Raw genomic sequence first — 12,500 nt, forward strand, 5'->3', positions numbered from 1 at the left:
AGTCACTTGGTGAGTTTTCTTATTCTTGTTGTTTTATCATGTTTTTTTTCTTACTTTCTTCTTCTTCTTCTTCTTCTTTTCATCGTCGTTACTACTACAACAACAACAACAACTACTACTACTACTACTACTACTACTACTACTACTACTACTACTACTACTACTACTACTACTACTACCCAACTAACTTATCCATGACCTTATCTGACATTCATAAAAATTTCTCATTGCCAGGAAGAAGAAACAAAAAGAAAAAAAAAGAAAAGTAAAAAAAAAAGGAAAAGAGATCGGAAATAACTTCATCTCCATTATCATCTTCCCTAAAAAAAAAAAAAAGAAAATGGAAGATAGAAGAAAAGTCGTAAAGAATATTATTACAATCGAAGTGAACCGAATTAGTCACGAAGCCTAACGGAAGTGAGAAAGTTAATATTTGCCTTTGAATCTCCAATTTTTTGTTCTTCTATTCATTACGAGAGAGAGAGAGAGAGAGAGAGAGAGAGAGAGAGAGAGAGAGAGAGAGAACATGTAGGTGTGTAGAAGAACATCTGAGGGGAGAGGGGGACGAATGGGAGGAAGGCGGGAAGATGGAGCGATGAAGAGAGGAAGGGGGAAGGGAAGGCGTGATGGGGAGGGATAGAGGAGGAGGGAAGGGGGTAGGCGTGCACTGCTGACCGTGACAATGCAGGCGCGCTATGCTGAGTCTCGCCAGAGCAGAACACAGGCCAGCTTCGAAAATGGGCTTCGGAACAGTGTGAGCAGAACGAAGCAGTGGTATGTGTCATGATGCTTCTCTCTCCCTCCCTCTCTCTCTCTCTCTCTCTCTCTCTCTGATTTTGTGTTCTTTGTTATTCTTTCTTAGGTTAGGTTAGGTTAATCTAGGTTCGGTTAGGTTAGAAGTTATGTTTTGTTAGATTAGAAGAGAGTTAGGTTAGGTTAGGAAGATGTTGGATAGAATAGGTTCGTTTACAATAAGTCAGATTAAGTGTTGCTAGGTTGATTTAAATTAGGTTAGATTAGGTTAAGTTAATTGAATAGTTTGGGTTAGGATGATTTCAACACTTAGTTATGAAAAGGAAAAAAACATGAAAGGAAATTAAGTTGGTAAATTTTTTTTGTATATTTGAGTTAATACTTGAAGAACTGGTAAAAAAAATAAACATATCAGAAATTACGTCTGGAAGGGAAACATTCAAAGGAGAGGGAAGAAAAGGTCAGGAGGGAAACTGTCTTATACTCAAAATAACTCAATGAATAATGGAAAATTTCGAAGAATTAAGTCCAGGAGGAAAACATTGAAGGAAAAGTGACGGTCATACTCAAAAGCTTCAGTAAATAATGGAAAACATCAGAGAATTAAGTCCAGGAGAAAAATATTGAGGGAAAAGTGACGGCCATACTCAAAATACCTCAAATAAATAATGAAAATATCAGAAAATTGAGTCCAGGAAGAAAATATTGAAGGAAAATGTGACAATCAAATGCCTTAATAAATAACAGAAGATAATGAAGTCCAGGAGGAGAATACTGAGGGAAAAATGGGGGAGGTGAAGTTGTCCCTTGCTCTGACGACCTGACTGGGGCGAGGCGGCGGGGCAAGACAAGCAGGCAGGTGGTGTAATAGAGTAATTGTAGTGTAATTATTTCACTTACCTGCTGTGCTGCTGGTAATTTGTGGCCATTACTGAGGGGAGGGAGAAGATTAATTTCCTCTAGTTTCTTCTTCTTCTTCTTCTTCTTCTTCTTCTGCATCATGTTGTTCTTCTTCTTCTTCTTCTTCTTCTTCTTCTGCATCATGTTGTTGTCTTCTTCTTCTTCTTCTTCTTCTTCTTCTTCTTCTTCTTCTTCTTCTTCTTCTTCTTCTTCTTCTTCTTCTTCTTCTTCCTCTTCTCCTCCTCCTTCTCCTCCTCCTCCTCCTCCTCCTTCTCCTTCTCCTTCTCCTCCTCCTCCTCCTCCTCCTCCTCCTCCTTCTCCCGTTCAGTCAATATCGTCATTGTTATTCTTACTCATCTTCATCCTCTTTGTTATCATCATTATACATCTCCTCCTCCTCCTCCTCCTCCTCTTGATCATCTGCCATTCACTTCCTCTTCCCTTTCTTTGTATCAGTTAAGAATAATGACAAAAACTGGCAAGCTTTCTCAATGTTTGTTTGTTTTTTATTCTTATAAATAATCTTTGGTTCAGATTATTCGTATTGTTTGTTGTGTTAAAAGCGGAAACACTCGACTCTCTCTCTCTCTCTCTCTCTCTCTCTCTCTCTCTCTCTCTCTCTCTCTCTCTCTCTCTCTCTGTTTGAGCGTCTTTACTGAACGGTAGTGTGTGTGTGTGTGTGTGTGTGTGTGTGTGTGTGTGTGTGTGTGTGTGTGTGTGTGCGCGCGTTACACACACACACACACACACACACACACACACACACACACACACACACACACACCGCCTCTCCCTCCCCCCCACACACACACCTTTTCCCCCGACCTCTCCCCCCAACACACACCTCTGATACCTTAATAACAGTGATAAAGTAATTAGACCGGTTAGTTCTCATGGCTGTTAGGAGAATCTGGACTCACTCTGGCTGGGTAATGACAAGGAACAATAGATGACACGCAGGGCAGCTCATCAATTTTTATTCTTGTCGTCTTGTGTGAGTGACGTCTGTTCGAACCCCCTTATTAGATTCGCTTGGTTTGATTATATATATTCTGTCACCTTCCGTTTTCGCTTTCTGTGGCGTTCAGATTTGTTTGTTTTGCCTGTTTATGTCTGTTTCTCTCTCTGTCTCTCTGTTCCTTTGGTTTGTTTTGAAATTGTTTGTTTTGTCTCTCTTTCCGTTTCTCTATTTTTTGTTTGTGTTCCTTTCCGCCTTTTTGTTTTTTTTATGTCTGTTTCTCTTTTTATCTGTCTGTTTCCTTGCTTCTCTATCTGTTTGTGTGTTTGTATGTCTGTCATCTCTTTATTTTTGTGTCTGTCTCTGTCTATGTTTATCTCTGTCTTTGTTTCTCTCTCCGTCTGTCTGTTTCCTTGCCTCTCTGTCTGTCTATCTGTCTTTCTGTAGCTTTGTTTCTGTTTATTTTTCCCTGTCTTTCTGTTTCTGTCTGACTGTCTGCCTGTCTGTTTGTCTATTTATTCCTGTCTGTCAGTCTGCCTGCTTTATCTGTCTGTCTTTCTATTTATTTTTGTTTGCTTATTTCTCCCTGTCTGTCTGTGTCTGTCTGATTATCTGCCTGTCTGTTTGTCTATTTATTCCTGTCTGTCTGTCTGTCTGTCTGCTTTATCTGTCTGTCTTTCTGTTTGTCTTTCTCTTCCGCTCTCTTCTTGCTCCGTCATCATCCATTTTCTCTTCTCGTTTTCTTTATGTGACTGTCATCTGTTTTATCACGTCATTGCGATGGTTTTCTTTTATCACACTTTTGCTCTCTCACTATCTTCCTTCCCATGGTTTTTATTGCATTTTTATTTTTCCAAGTCGTTTGCAATTTAAGTACGTGTTTCCGTCACTGTTATTCGTTTTTCTTTGCCTTTTTACTCCTTTGTTTTTTTAGTGTGTTGTCTTGTCCTATTTCACGTCTGGATGAGTTTTGGAGGATGCGAGATTTAATGTTCTGCTCTCACGGAAAAGATGACTGACTTGTTTCTCATGCGTGATACTGTGGTGGTGGTGGTGGTGGTGGTGGTGGTGGTCGTCGTCTCTTCTTTCTTCTTTCTTCTTCTTCTTCTTCTTCTTCTTCACCACCGTCATCACAACCACCACTACCGCCACCACCATCACCATGCTTCTTCCTCCTCCTCCTCCTCCTCCTCCTCCTCCAAACAGCAGGTGTAGAAAAGATAGAGGGGCCGCATCACCACTATCACGGTCATGGTCAGCACACACACACACACACACACACACACACACACACACACACACACACACACACACACACACACACACACACACACACACACACACACATTGTTGACTTTTCCCCCCCGAGTCTGTACCGCTTGCTTTTCTTTGCATATTTCCTTCCTTCCTGAAGTACCGTGACCTCACCTGTACTCACCTCACCTCACCTGTAATCACCTCACCTCACCTGTAATCATCTCACCTCACTTAACCTAACCCTAACCTTACCTTACCTTACCTTACCTTATCTCATCTAACCTGCTCTCACCTCACCCTAACTGCATTCACCTCACCTCACCTCATCTTATCTAACCTGCACTCATCTCATTTCACCTCACCTCATCTCACCTCACGTAGTTTAACCTCACGTAATGACCAGAGACCAGTAACCGATTATAAAGAGCATGGAGAAGCAAGTTGAGGGAAGAAGATTGAGAGAAAGGCAGAGAGTGAAAGGAAGTGATGGAATTAAGGAAGAAGTCAACACCACTGGCTCGATTCCTGTCTAGTATGTAAGGTTAGGAAGGTCACTCGCTCGAGGTTACGGCTTCTAACTGCCATAAGTCTCTCTTTAGCTGGCACTGTCTTAGCTCTGTTAGGTTAGATTATGTTAGGTTTGTTAAGCTAAGGTGGGTTAAGTCAAAGTCTATTTTTTTAGTGTAAGAGGGAAAACTACCAAGGGCAAAAAAAAAAAAAAATGAATATTAGAAAAAAAAAGACTTACTTGTAGTCTCCATAATGATTAGGTTATGTTAGATTTGGTTAGGTTTTGATGAGTTAGGTTAGGTTAGGTTAGGTCTGGTTAAGTTAGATTAGGTTAGGTTACGTTTGGGTTAGGTTAGAATAGATTAAGTTAAATTAAGTGAGGTCAGATTAGATTACTATAGGTTAGGTTAAGTTGTGATAGACTAAGAAAACCGGACGTACTCGCAAATACAGGAACTGAGACAGAGAAGGGTGAGAAATGAGGTTGAATTTCTCTTCTGTACGGTAAGAAAATATAAGTGAGAGCTTAACACAAACCAGTAGTTGATGCTATTAATGGTACTGTGTCTTATATAGGTAATTTATTTGTGTGTGTGTGTGTGTGTGTGTGTGTGTGTGTGTGTGTGTGTGTGTGTGTGTGTGTGTGTGTGTGTGTGTTTCCGGTGTAATGCGCTAAGGAATGATATGCGTTTCCTCTATTTCCGTGTTAGGTTGATGTTTTAACTGCTAATTGCTTCTTCTTCCTCTTTTTCTTTGTTTTTTTTTCCTTCTTCTTCTTCTTCTTCTTCTGCTTCCCTTCCATGTCTTTGGAAGAAGTATATAATCTAATTTAACGGTGTGTGTGTGTGTGTGTGTGTGTGTGTGTGTGTGTGTGTGTGTGTGTGTGTGTGTGTGTGTGTGTGTGTGTTCGCGCGCTCTCTCTACATTCATCACGCAGACTGAGCAATCATGTAGACACAAGACACCTGCCTGGCTCTCTCTCTCTCTCTCTCTCTCTCTCTCTCTCTCTCTCTCTCTCATTCATTTTGCAACATCTTTACGTAAATTAATGATGTTTTCTATTCTTTCGTTAACTTCTGTACGATTTCTCAGTGTGTGAGTAAACTGAACCAGCCTTGTCTTTTTTTCCCAGTGTGTGACGTCACTTCGAGACAAGCCATCATCATCCTGGACATCACGGAGAGCCTGGGGAGTCGTGAGTATCCTGCCACATCACACACTTCGCTGTCATCCTTCACCCGTGGCCCTTACTCGCTCTGTCCTCCCTGTCATGACACTCACAGCATCTCGAGTGTCTTGGATTTTTGTGTAGGCTGGAGTCTAACCTATCCTAATCTAACCTAATCTAACTCTCTCTCTCTCTCTCTCTCTCTCTCTCTCTCTCTCTCTCTCTCACCTAAACTAACTTAAACCTAGCCTGATCTTATTTATCCTGCTCTTATCTCACATACCTTATCTTATCTTTCCTTATCTTACTTTGCCTAACCTATCCTTAGCTTACCTTACTTTATATCATAGTATCTGGCCTTACTTTATCTTAACCTAACCTAACCTAACCTAACCTAACCTTAACCTAACCTAACCTAACCTAACCTTACCTTACCTTACCTTACGTTGCCAAACTTCATATTCTCTTTTTCTTCGCTTTCTATGGCTGTATGTCCAAAGAGAGAGAGAGAGAGAGAGAGAGAGAGAGAGAGAGAGAGAGAGAGAGAGAGAGAGAGAGAGATACGGGGTTCGGGCAGGTGCATGTAACTCGCTCAACCGTAAACGTAAGGGTCAGCGCCCCCTATTCTCGCCCCACTCCCCCCACAAACCCCCTGACCCTGAGAATTACCGGGACGTCTGTTTACACACACACACACACACACACACACACACACACACACACACACACACACACACACACACACACACTGGGATAATGACTGTCTCTCTCTCTCTCTCTCTCTCTCTCTCTCTCTCTCTCTCTCTCTCTCTCTCTCTCTCTCATACGAAAAGAAGAAGAGAAAGAAAAAAATATCTATCTATGTCTAGACTTTACATACCTATCAGTTTATTTACTTATCTGTCTATCTATCTATATTTATTTATTTATCTATCTATTTATCATCTATCTGTCTGTCTTTCTATCTATCTATCTATCTATCCATCCATATATCTATCCACTCCATCTCTCTTTTCACGTTCTACCTGCCCACCACCCATCACCTACTTACCTACCTAACCACCCCTATGCACCTCACACTAACTCCCCTTCACACAGGTAAAACACATCAGACACCAGACGAAAGGTGTAAAAAATAAATACCTGCCTTGCCACTCCCTTCCAGATGTAACAGTAAATAGTGAGCAGCATCAGAATATAAAGCGAATGCAGGTGAGGTTGTATTGAGGTGGTGTCTCTTGTTAGTGCCGCGGATCTTGTCTCTAAAAAGTGCTCTTGTTCTTGTCCCCGTCACGGCCACTCGCTTCGTGTGTTCATCCCTGCGTCATTTAAACTGGTGTGGGATGGATTACCTGTCTGGGCTTCTGTGCGTCTTTCGGTTTCTTTCTTGCTGTGTTTATTTATTTATTTGTTTATTTTCTACATTTTGATCTGTTTTCATAAGGTTTATTCTAATGATTAATGTTATTTTTTTATTTTCTTTTTCATTTTTCTTTCTTTCAAAGCATTTTCGTTCCTGATTTTTTTTTCTATCCTTTTCTTTGATGGGGAAAGAATTCATGGACATGTTTTGATTTTCTGCTATTGTTTTTTTCTGGTCCGTTTCCCTTATGCAAAAAAAAAAAAAAAAACGTTAACACTAATGGAAAAAAGCGTTTCTCTAAATTCCTGTTTATTTTACGTAACAATTCCATATACCGTGAAAAAAAAAAATCAAATATGTAAAATGACAAATAAATGATAAATCAAACCTAATGTCAGACTCACCTCTTCATATTAATCATCCGGTCGTGGCTCAGTAACCTCATTCACCCTTTCACTGCTGGACACATCTTCCCCTTCAGTACTAATGCGTAACTTTTTGCACACTGTTTGTAAGTTAAGGTCTCGTCAATATTTCTGCTACGTAAGAAGAGAAAAACCATCTATTCTCCTTATTTTCTCTGCAGTGTCTCTATGCCAACACTTTTAACAGCGACAGAAAGCGTTAAGTTGAAGGGGAAAGATTTATTAGCTCTATGTCACCCACCTCTTCTTTCCGTCTCCTTCAGCCTCTCCTTCGCGCCCTCCGCCTCCTTTTACCGCGATTACGGACGTTGTGTAATGCGCTTCCGGCGATTAACCTGTCGAGGAGGAGAAGGAGGAGAGAAGGAGGAGGAGATTTGACACCGGAATAGAAAAAAAAATGAGGCAAGGTGAGGAAGGAAAGATAAATGAGGTAGAAAGTTGAGGTAGGAGGAGAGTGAGGTGAAGGAAGAGGAGGAAGAATAGTAGTAGTAGTAGTAGTAGTAGTAGTAGTAGTAGTAGTAGTAGTAGTAGTAGTAGTAGTAGTAGTAGTAGTAGTAGTAGTAGTAGTAGTAGTAGTAGTAGTAGTAGTAGTAGTAGTAGTAGTAGTAGTAGTAGTAGTAGTAGTAGTAGTAGTAATGGTAGCAGCAGTAGTAGTAGTAGCAGTAGTAGTAATAGTAGTAGTAGTGGTAGGAGTAGTTTTAAGTATAAAAATAATAGTGGTAGTAATAGTAGTAGTAGTAGTAGTAGTAGTAGTAGTAGTAGTAGTAGAAGCAGTAGTATAAATAGTATTAGTAGTATCAATAACAACTACAACAAAACAGCAAACTCTCCTTCTTCTACCTCCATTTTTTCCTCTCACATATTTCCTTCTAAAGTGCGTGCAGGAAATTACAACTATGCTTCCCAAGGCTCACACAGAAGCTCCTCGGCCCGTTTTCCCTCGTGACACACTTTCTCAGACGTCCCTCGCAGCTCGGCGCTACCTGCATGTTCCGAGTCTCCAGATGCAATACGTGATAGAGAAGGTTAGGCACAGTAATACGTGATAGGGGAGGGACGTGTGCTGACTCGCCTGTCACTCGCGTAGCTGGGGAAGATAAATCAAGGTCTACGTTTTCTTTGCCTTGTTGAAAGAAAGGGTGACTAATCTTCTTTTGTTCCTTTTATTGATTATGTGAGTGGAATTGAAAACGTGTGTGTTGGTTGAAATAGAGAAATGATATGTTTTTTCTTCTTTTCTTCTTTTCGTGAGATTGAAAGATGAGATGAAGAGGATGAAGTGAAAAAGATGAGTTGAGGCGTGAGAAATCAGATAAAAGGATAAGATAGGTAGGTGATATGAGAAAGATGAGACACGAAAAATGAGAAGATAAACAAAATGACGTACAAAAAGAACTGAAAATCTTGTTTGGTTCAAGATAAAGTAAATAAGAAAAGAAAAAATAGGAAGCAGTTAAATAAAAACACTCAAGGAACAATAAGAAACTACAAGTATTAATAAAAGAAACATTAGTGAAACAACGAAATTAAACCAAATCTTATCAAAACTTAAGAAAAGAAAGAAATAACAAAGAAAACAAAGAAAAATGAAAAAAAATGAACCGAAGAGAGAGAGAGAGAGAGAGAGAGAGAGAGAGAGAGAGAGAGAGAGAGAGAGAGAGAGAGAGAGAGAGAGAGAATATTCAACTAGACAAAACCACATTCAAATTTCATCTCACCGAACTGAACGCAAATGAACTTGAAATTAGCCTCGGAAGAAAAAAATCATAATAATAAACTGAACTTGTGTTGGAATGCGGATCATGATGGGAGAGTAAAGGCGCGTCATATTACAAGGCTAAGAGAGAGAGAGAGAGAGAGAGAGAGAGAGAGAGAGAGAGAGAGAGAGAGAGAGAGAGAGAGAGAGAGAGTCAATTAACTTACCGACCACGAGAAACACTGCAACAAGAAAAAAGAAAAATGGAACACATTGCGTCACTAGAAAAGAAAATGAAAATACAAAAAAAAAGCAAAGTGTGTGTGTGTGTGTGTGTGTGTGTGTGTGTGTGTGTGTGTGTGTACGAAATGCATACACACCCATCCTTCTTATTACCTACCACACACACACACACACACACACACACACACACACACACACACACACACACACACACACACACACACACACACACACACACACGCAAAGGTTACAACGACAGATTCAAGGCAGCAAAACACGGGTCGACCTTACAGTTCATCTTGTACCACGGCAGCAGCTCACCTTAGCCACGCATTGTTTCCATTGTGGACTAATGAAAGGCGCAAGAAACACTGGCGCTATGAGTTGAATCACGTCATTACCTTCTTCATTAACTTATCCACGGGTGTTCCTCAAATGCCAAGCTCCCTCCATCCCTCCCCTAAAAAAGAAAAAAAGAAACAGGGCCTTGGTGTTGCTGTGAAAAATTTGACGAGTATATGCTTTAACAAGATTCCTACGTTTGTAAGACTCGATCTTCCAAACAATGCGAGAGAAAAACTGAAAGACAATGCATGTTTTTTTCTTCTTTTCTTATTTTTCTCTAATTTGACTAAAACACGAAATCTCATAGTGGATTATATTTTACCAACCTTCCTCTTCAGAATGTTCAAGTCAAAGGTAGGAGGAATTACAGAATCAAGCAGGAAATTCTTTAGTGTACCAGAAGAAAAACTATGATAGATTGAGAGTACTCGTAAAGCTTCCATTAGAGAGGTGGGCAGAATAAGAATGAGAGAAAGTTGAGAGAGAGAGAGAGAGAGAGAGAGAGAGAGAGAGAGAGAGAGAGAGAGAGAGAGAGAGAGAGAGAGAGAGAGAGAGAGAGAGAGAGAGAGAGAGAGAGAGAGAGAGAGAGAGAGAGAGATGATAAATGGAGAATACTCGTTATCTCTTGCATTAGGAAGTGAACAGAGTAGCAGTGAATAACAAGGTTTCTAGATTTGAAGGACTGGAAAGCTCGAACAATGCAAGACAAAAGGAGAAATTTCATCTTTATGTTTTTTCGTGTCTTTGTTTCTTTTTCAGTCTTGCAATTAGACTAAAACACGGAAACCTCACAGTATGACACGGAAGAAAACGAAACACTGAAACCTCACAGTATTGCAAGGAAGAACTCAGAACACAACAACGACAGAAAATGAGAAGTGGATTTTTTGTCTTCAGTTAGTCATCCAATTAAATTAAAAACGGAAATTTCACAATACTGACATACAAAAGAACGATTAAAAAAAAAAGGAATATGTTCACCAGAATACGTCAGGGAAAAGAGAATATTACCGTAGTGATTGCTTGTAGACCACACTTAATTAACTTTCTCACTTAAAAAAAAAAAAAACGAAAAGAAAATGAAGAGGAAAGAATTTGTTGTAGCACGAAAAATAATAATAAAAAAAAAACGAAAAGGGAGAGGAAAGAGTTTGTTATAGCAAGAAAGAAAATGATAATAAAAAATAAGAGAAAATAATGAGAAAAGAAAAAGGGAAAAGGAAAGAGATAGTTATAGCAAGAAAGAAAATAATAATGAAAAAAACAACAAAAGGAGAGGAAAGAGATGGTTATAGCACGAGAAAAAAATGATAGAAAAAGAAAAAGGGAGGAAAATAAGTAATAGCAGGAAAGAAAACAATGGAAAACGAAAATGGAGAGGAAAAAGTTAGTTATAGCACGAATGAAAATAATGAAAAGAGGAAAAGGGATAAAAGAAATAGTAATAGCACGGAATAAAATAATGAAAAAGAACAGGAGAAAAAAATTTGTTATAGCATGAAAAAAATAATGAAAAAAGAAAGGAGAGAAGGAAAACAGTAACAGAACCAAAGAAATAATGAATACAAGACGCTTTTTAAAATCAGTCACACTACAAAATAATGTTCACACCACAAGAAAGAAAGAAAGAAAGAAAGAAGAACAAAAAAAAAAAAAAAAAGAGAAAGACCAAGAATAACAAAAAGAACGAGAAACACTACAACTTTTAAGCAACAAAACTTAACTTACATTAAAACGAAAGAAAACGAGATATGCAATACGTACATTACACTCACGTACAATTCCTCAATAATGCCTCAATTAGTCGTGGCGGCAGAAGGCGTGACGGTACATAAGCTTCGTGTGATTTGCTGTTTTTCCATCTTTGCAATACTGCCCGCGTTCTGCTGATCACTCGGGACGTTTCGCAAGCCACGGCCAGCCAGCCACAAACCTCGTTAGGTAATTGTGTGGTCACGCCGCTAGATGGGGGACTGAAAGAGGGAGATACGCTGTTAAGTAACTTTATTTGCTAGTTTTCAGTTACTGGGCTAGATAGATAGATAGATTGATAAATAGATAGATAGATGGATAGGTAAGTAGATAGGTGAATAGATAGATAAGAGATAAATAAATGAATAGGCAAATATATAGGTAGATAGATAGATAAAAATAAAATGAATTAGATCAGGACACACACACACACACACACACACACACACACACACACACACACACACACACACACACACACACACACACACACACACACACACACACACACACACACGAGAGAGAGAGAGAGAGAGAGAGAGAGAGAGAGAGAGAGAGAGAGAGAGAGAGAGAGAGAGAGAGAGAGAGAGAGAGAGAGAGAGAGACAAACAAAAATACAAACACACACGTTCAGACAAACAACATAATCACTATAAGAACAAAACACTGAATACACAAAAGAAGGAAGCCAGTCAGCCAGTCAATCAGTCCCTGCGTACACTCAAGGCCTGCAGCTGCCGCCCCTCCCTCGCCATACCCTACGTCCTCCACAATTGACACACCTCCGTCCCTCACACATGCTAGCCACCCAGCCAACCACCACTCAGGCACTTCCCTCTGAGATTCCTTCACGTGCCTATCAATGCTTGCGTCATTAGTGTGGTGGACTGGGTTAGCTTATGCAAGACTACGTATGTACTCAATCTATTTATTTATTTACCTATTTAAGAAAAGGCCAGTAGGTGTAAAGAAGAGAAATACTTATTGAAACTGAGAGACGAGGGTATATGGACTTGAAGACATGAATCAAATGGAAACTGGAAGAAACAGGACTTGAAGTGTATGGGAACTGGAAACGAAAGGAAGACAAAGGGACAGGAATATAAGGGAACTGAAAACAAGAGGAAAAT

The 12,500-nt window shown here is 39.7% G+C and overlaps 1 protein-coding gene across 1 annotated transcript in view; it reads left to right on the forward strand.

The window, feature by feature from the left end:
- LOC123507683 (cadherin-99C-like) overlaps window positions 1-12,500 on the forward strand; it is a 74,476-nt gene that overhangs the window by 16,083 nt on the left and 45,893 nt on the right. The window contains 1 exon segment of the mRNA XM_045260809.1: window positions 5,511-5,573. Coding sequence (XP_045116744.1) covers window positions 5,511-5,573 — 63 coding nt within the window.

This window comes from Portunus trituberculatus, chromosome 23 (genome assembly GCF_017591435.1).
Source record: "Portunus trituberculatus isolate SZX2019 chromosome 23, ASM1759143v1, whole genome shotgun sequence".
NCBI lineage: Eukaryota > Metazoa > Arthropoda > Malacostraca > Decapoda > Portunidae > Portunus > Portunus trituberculatus.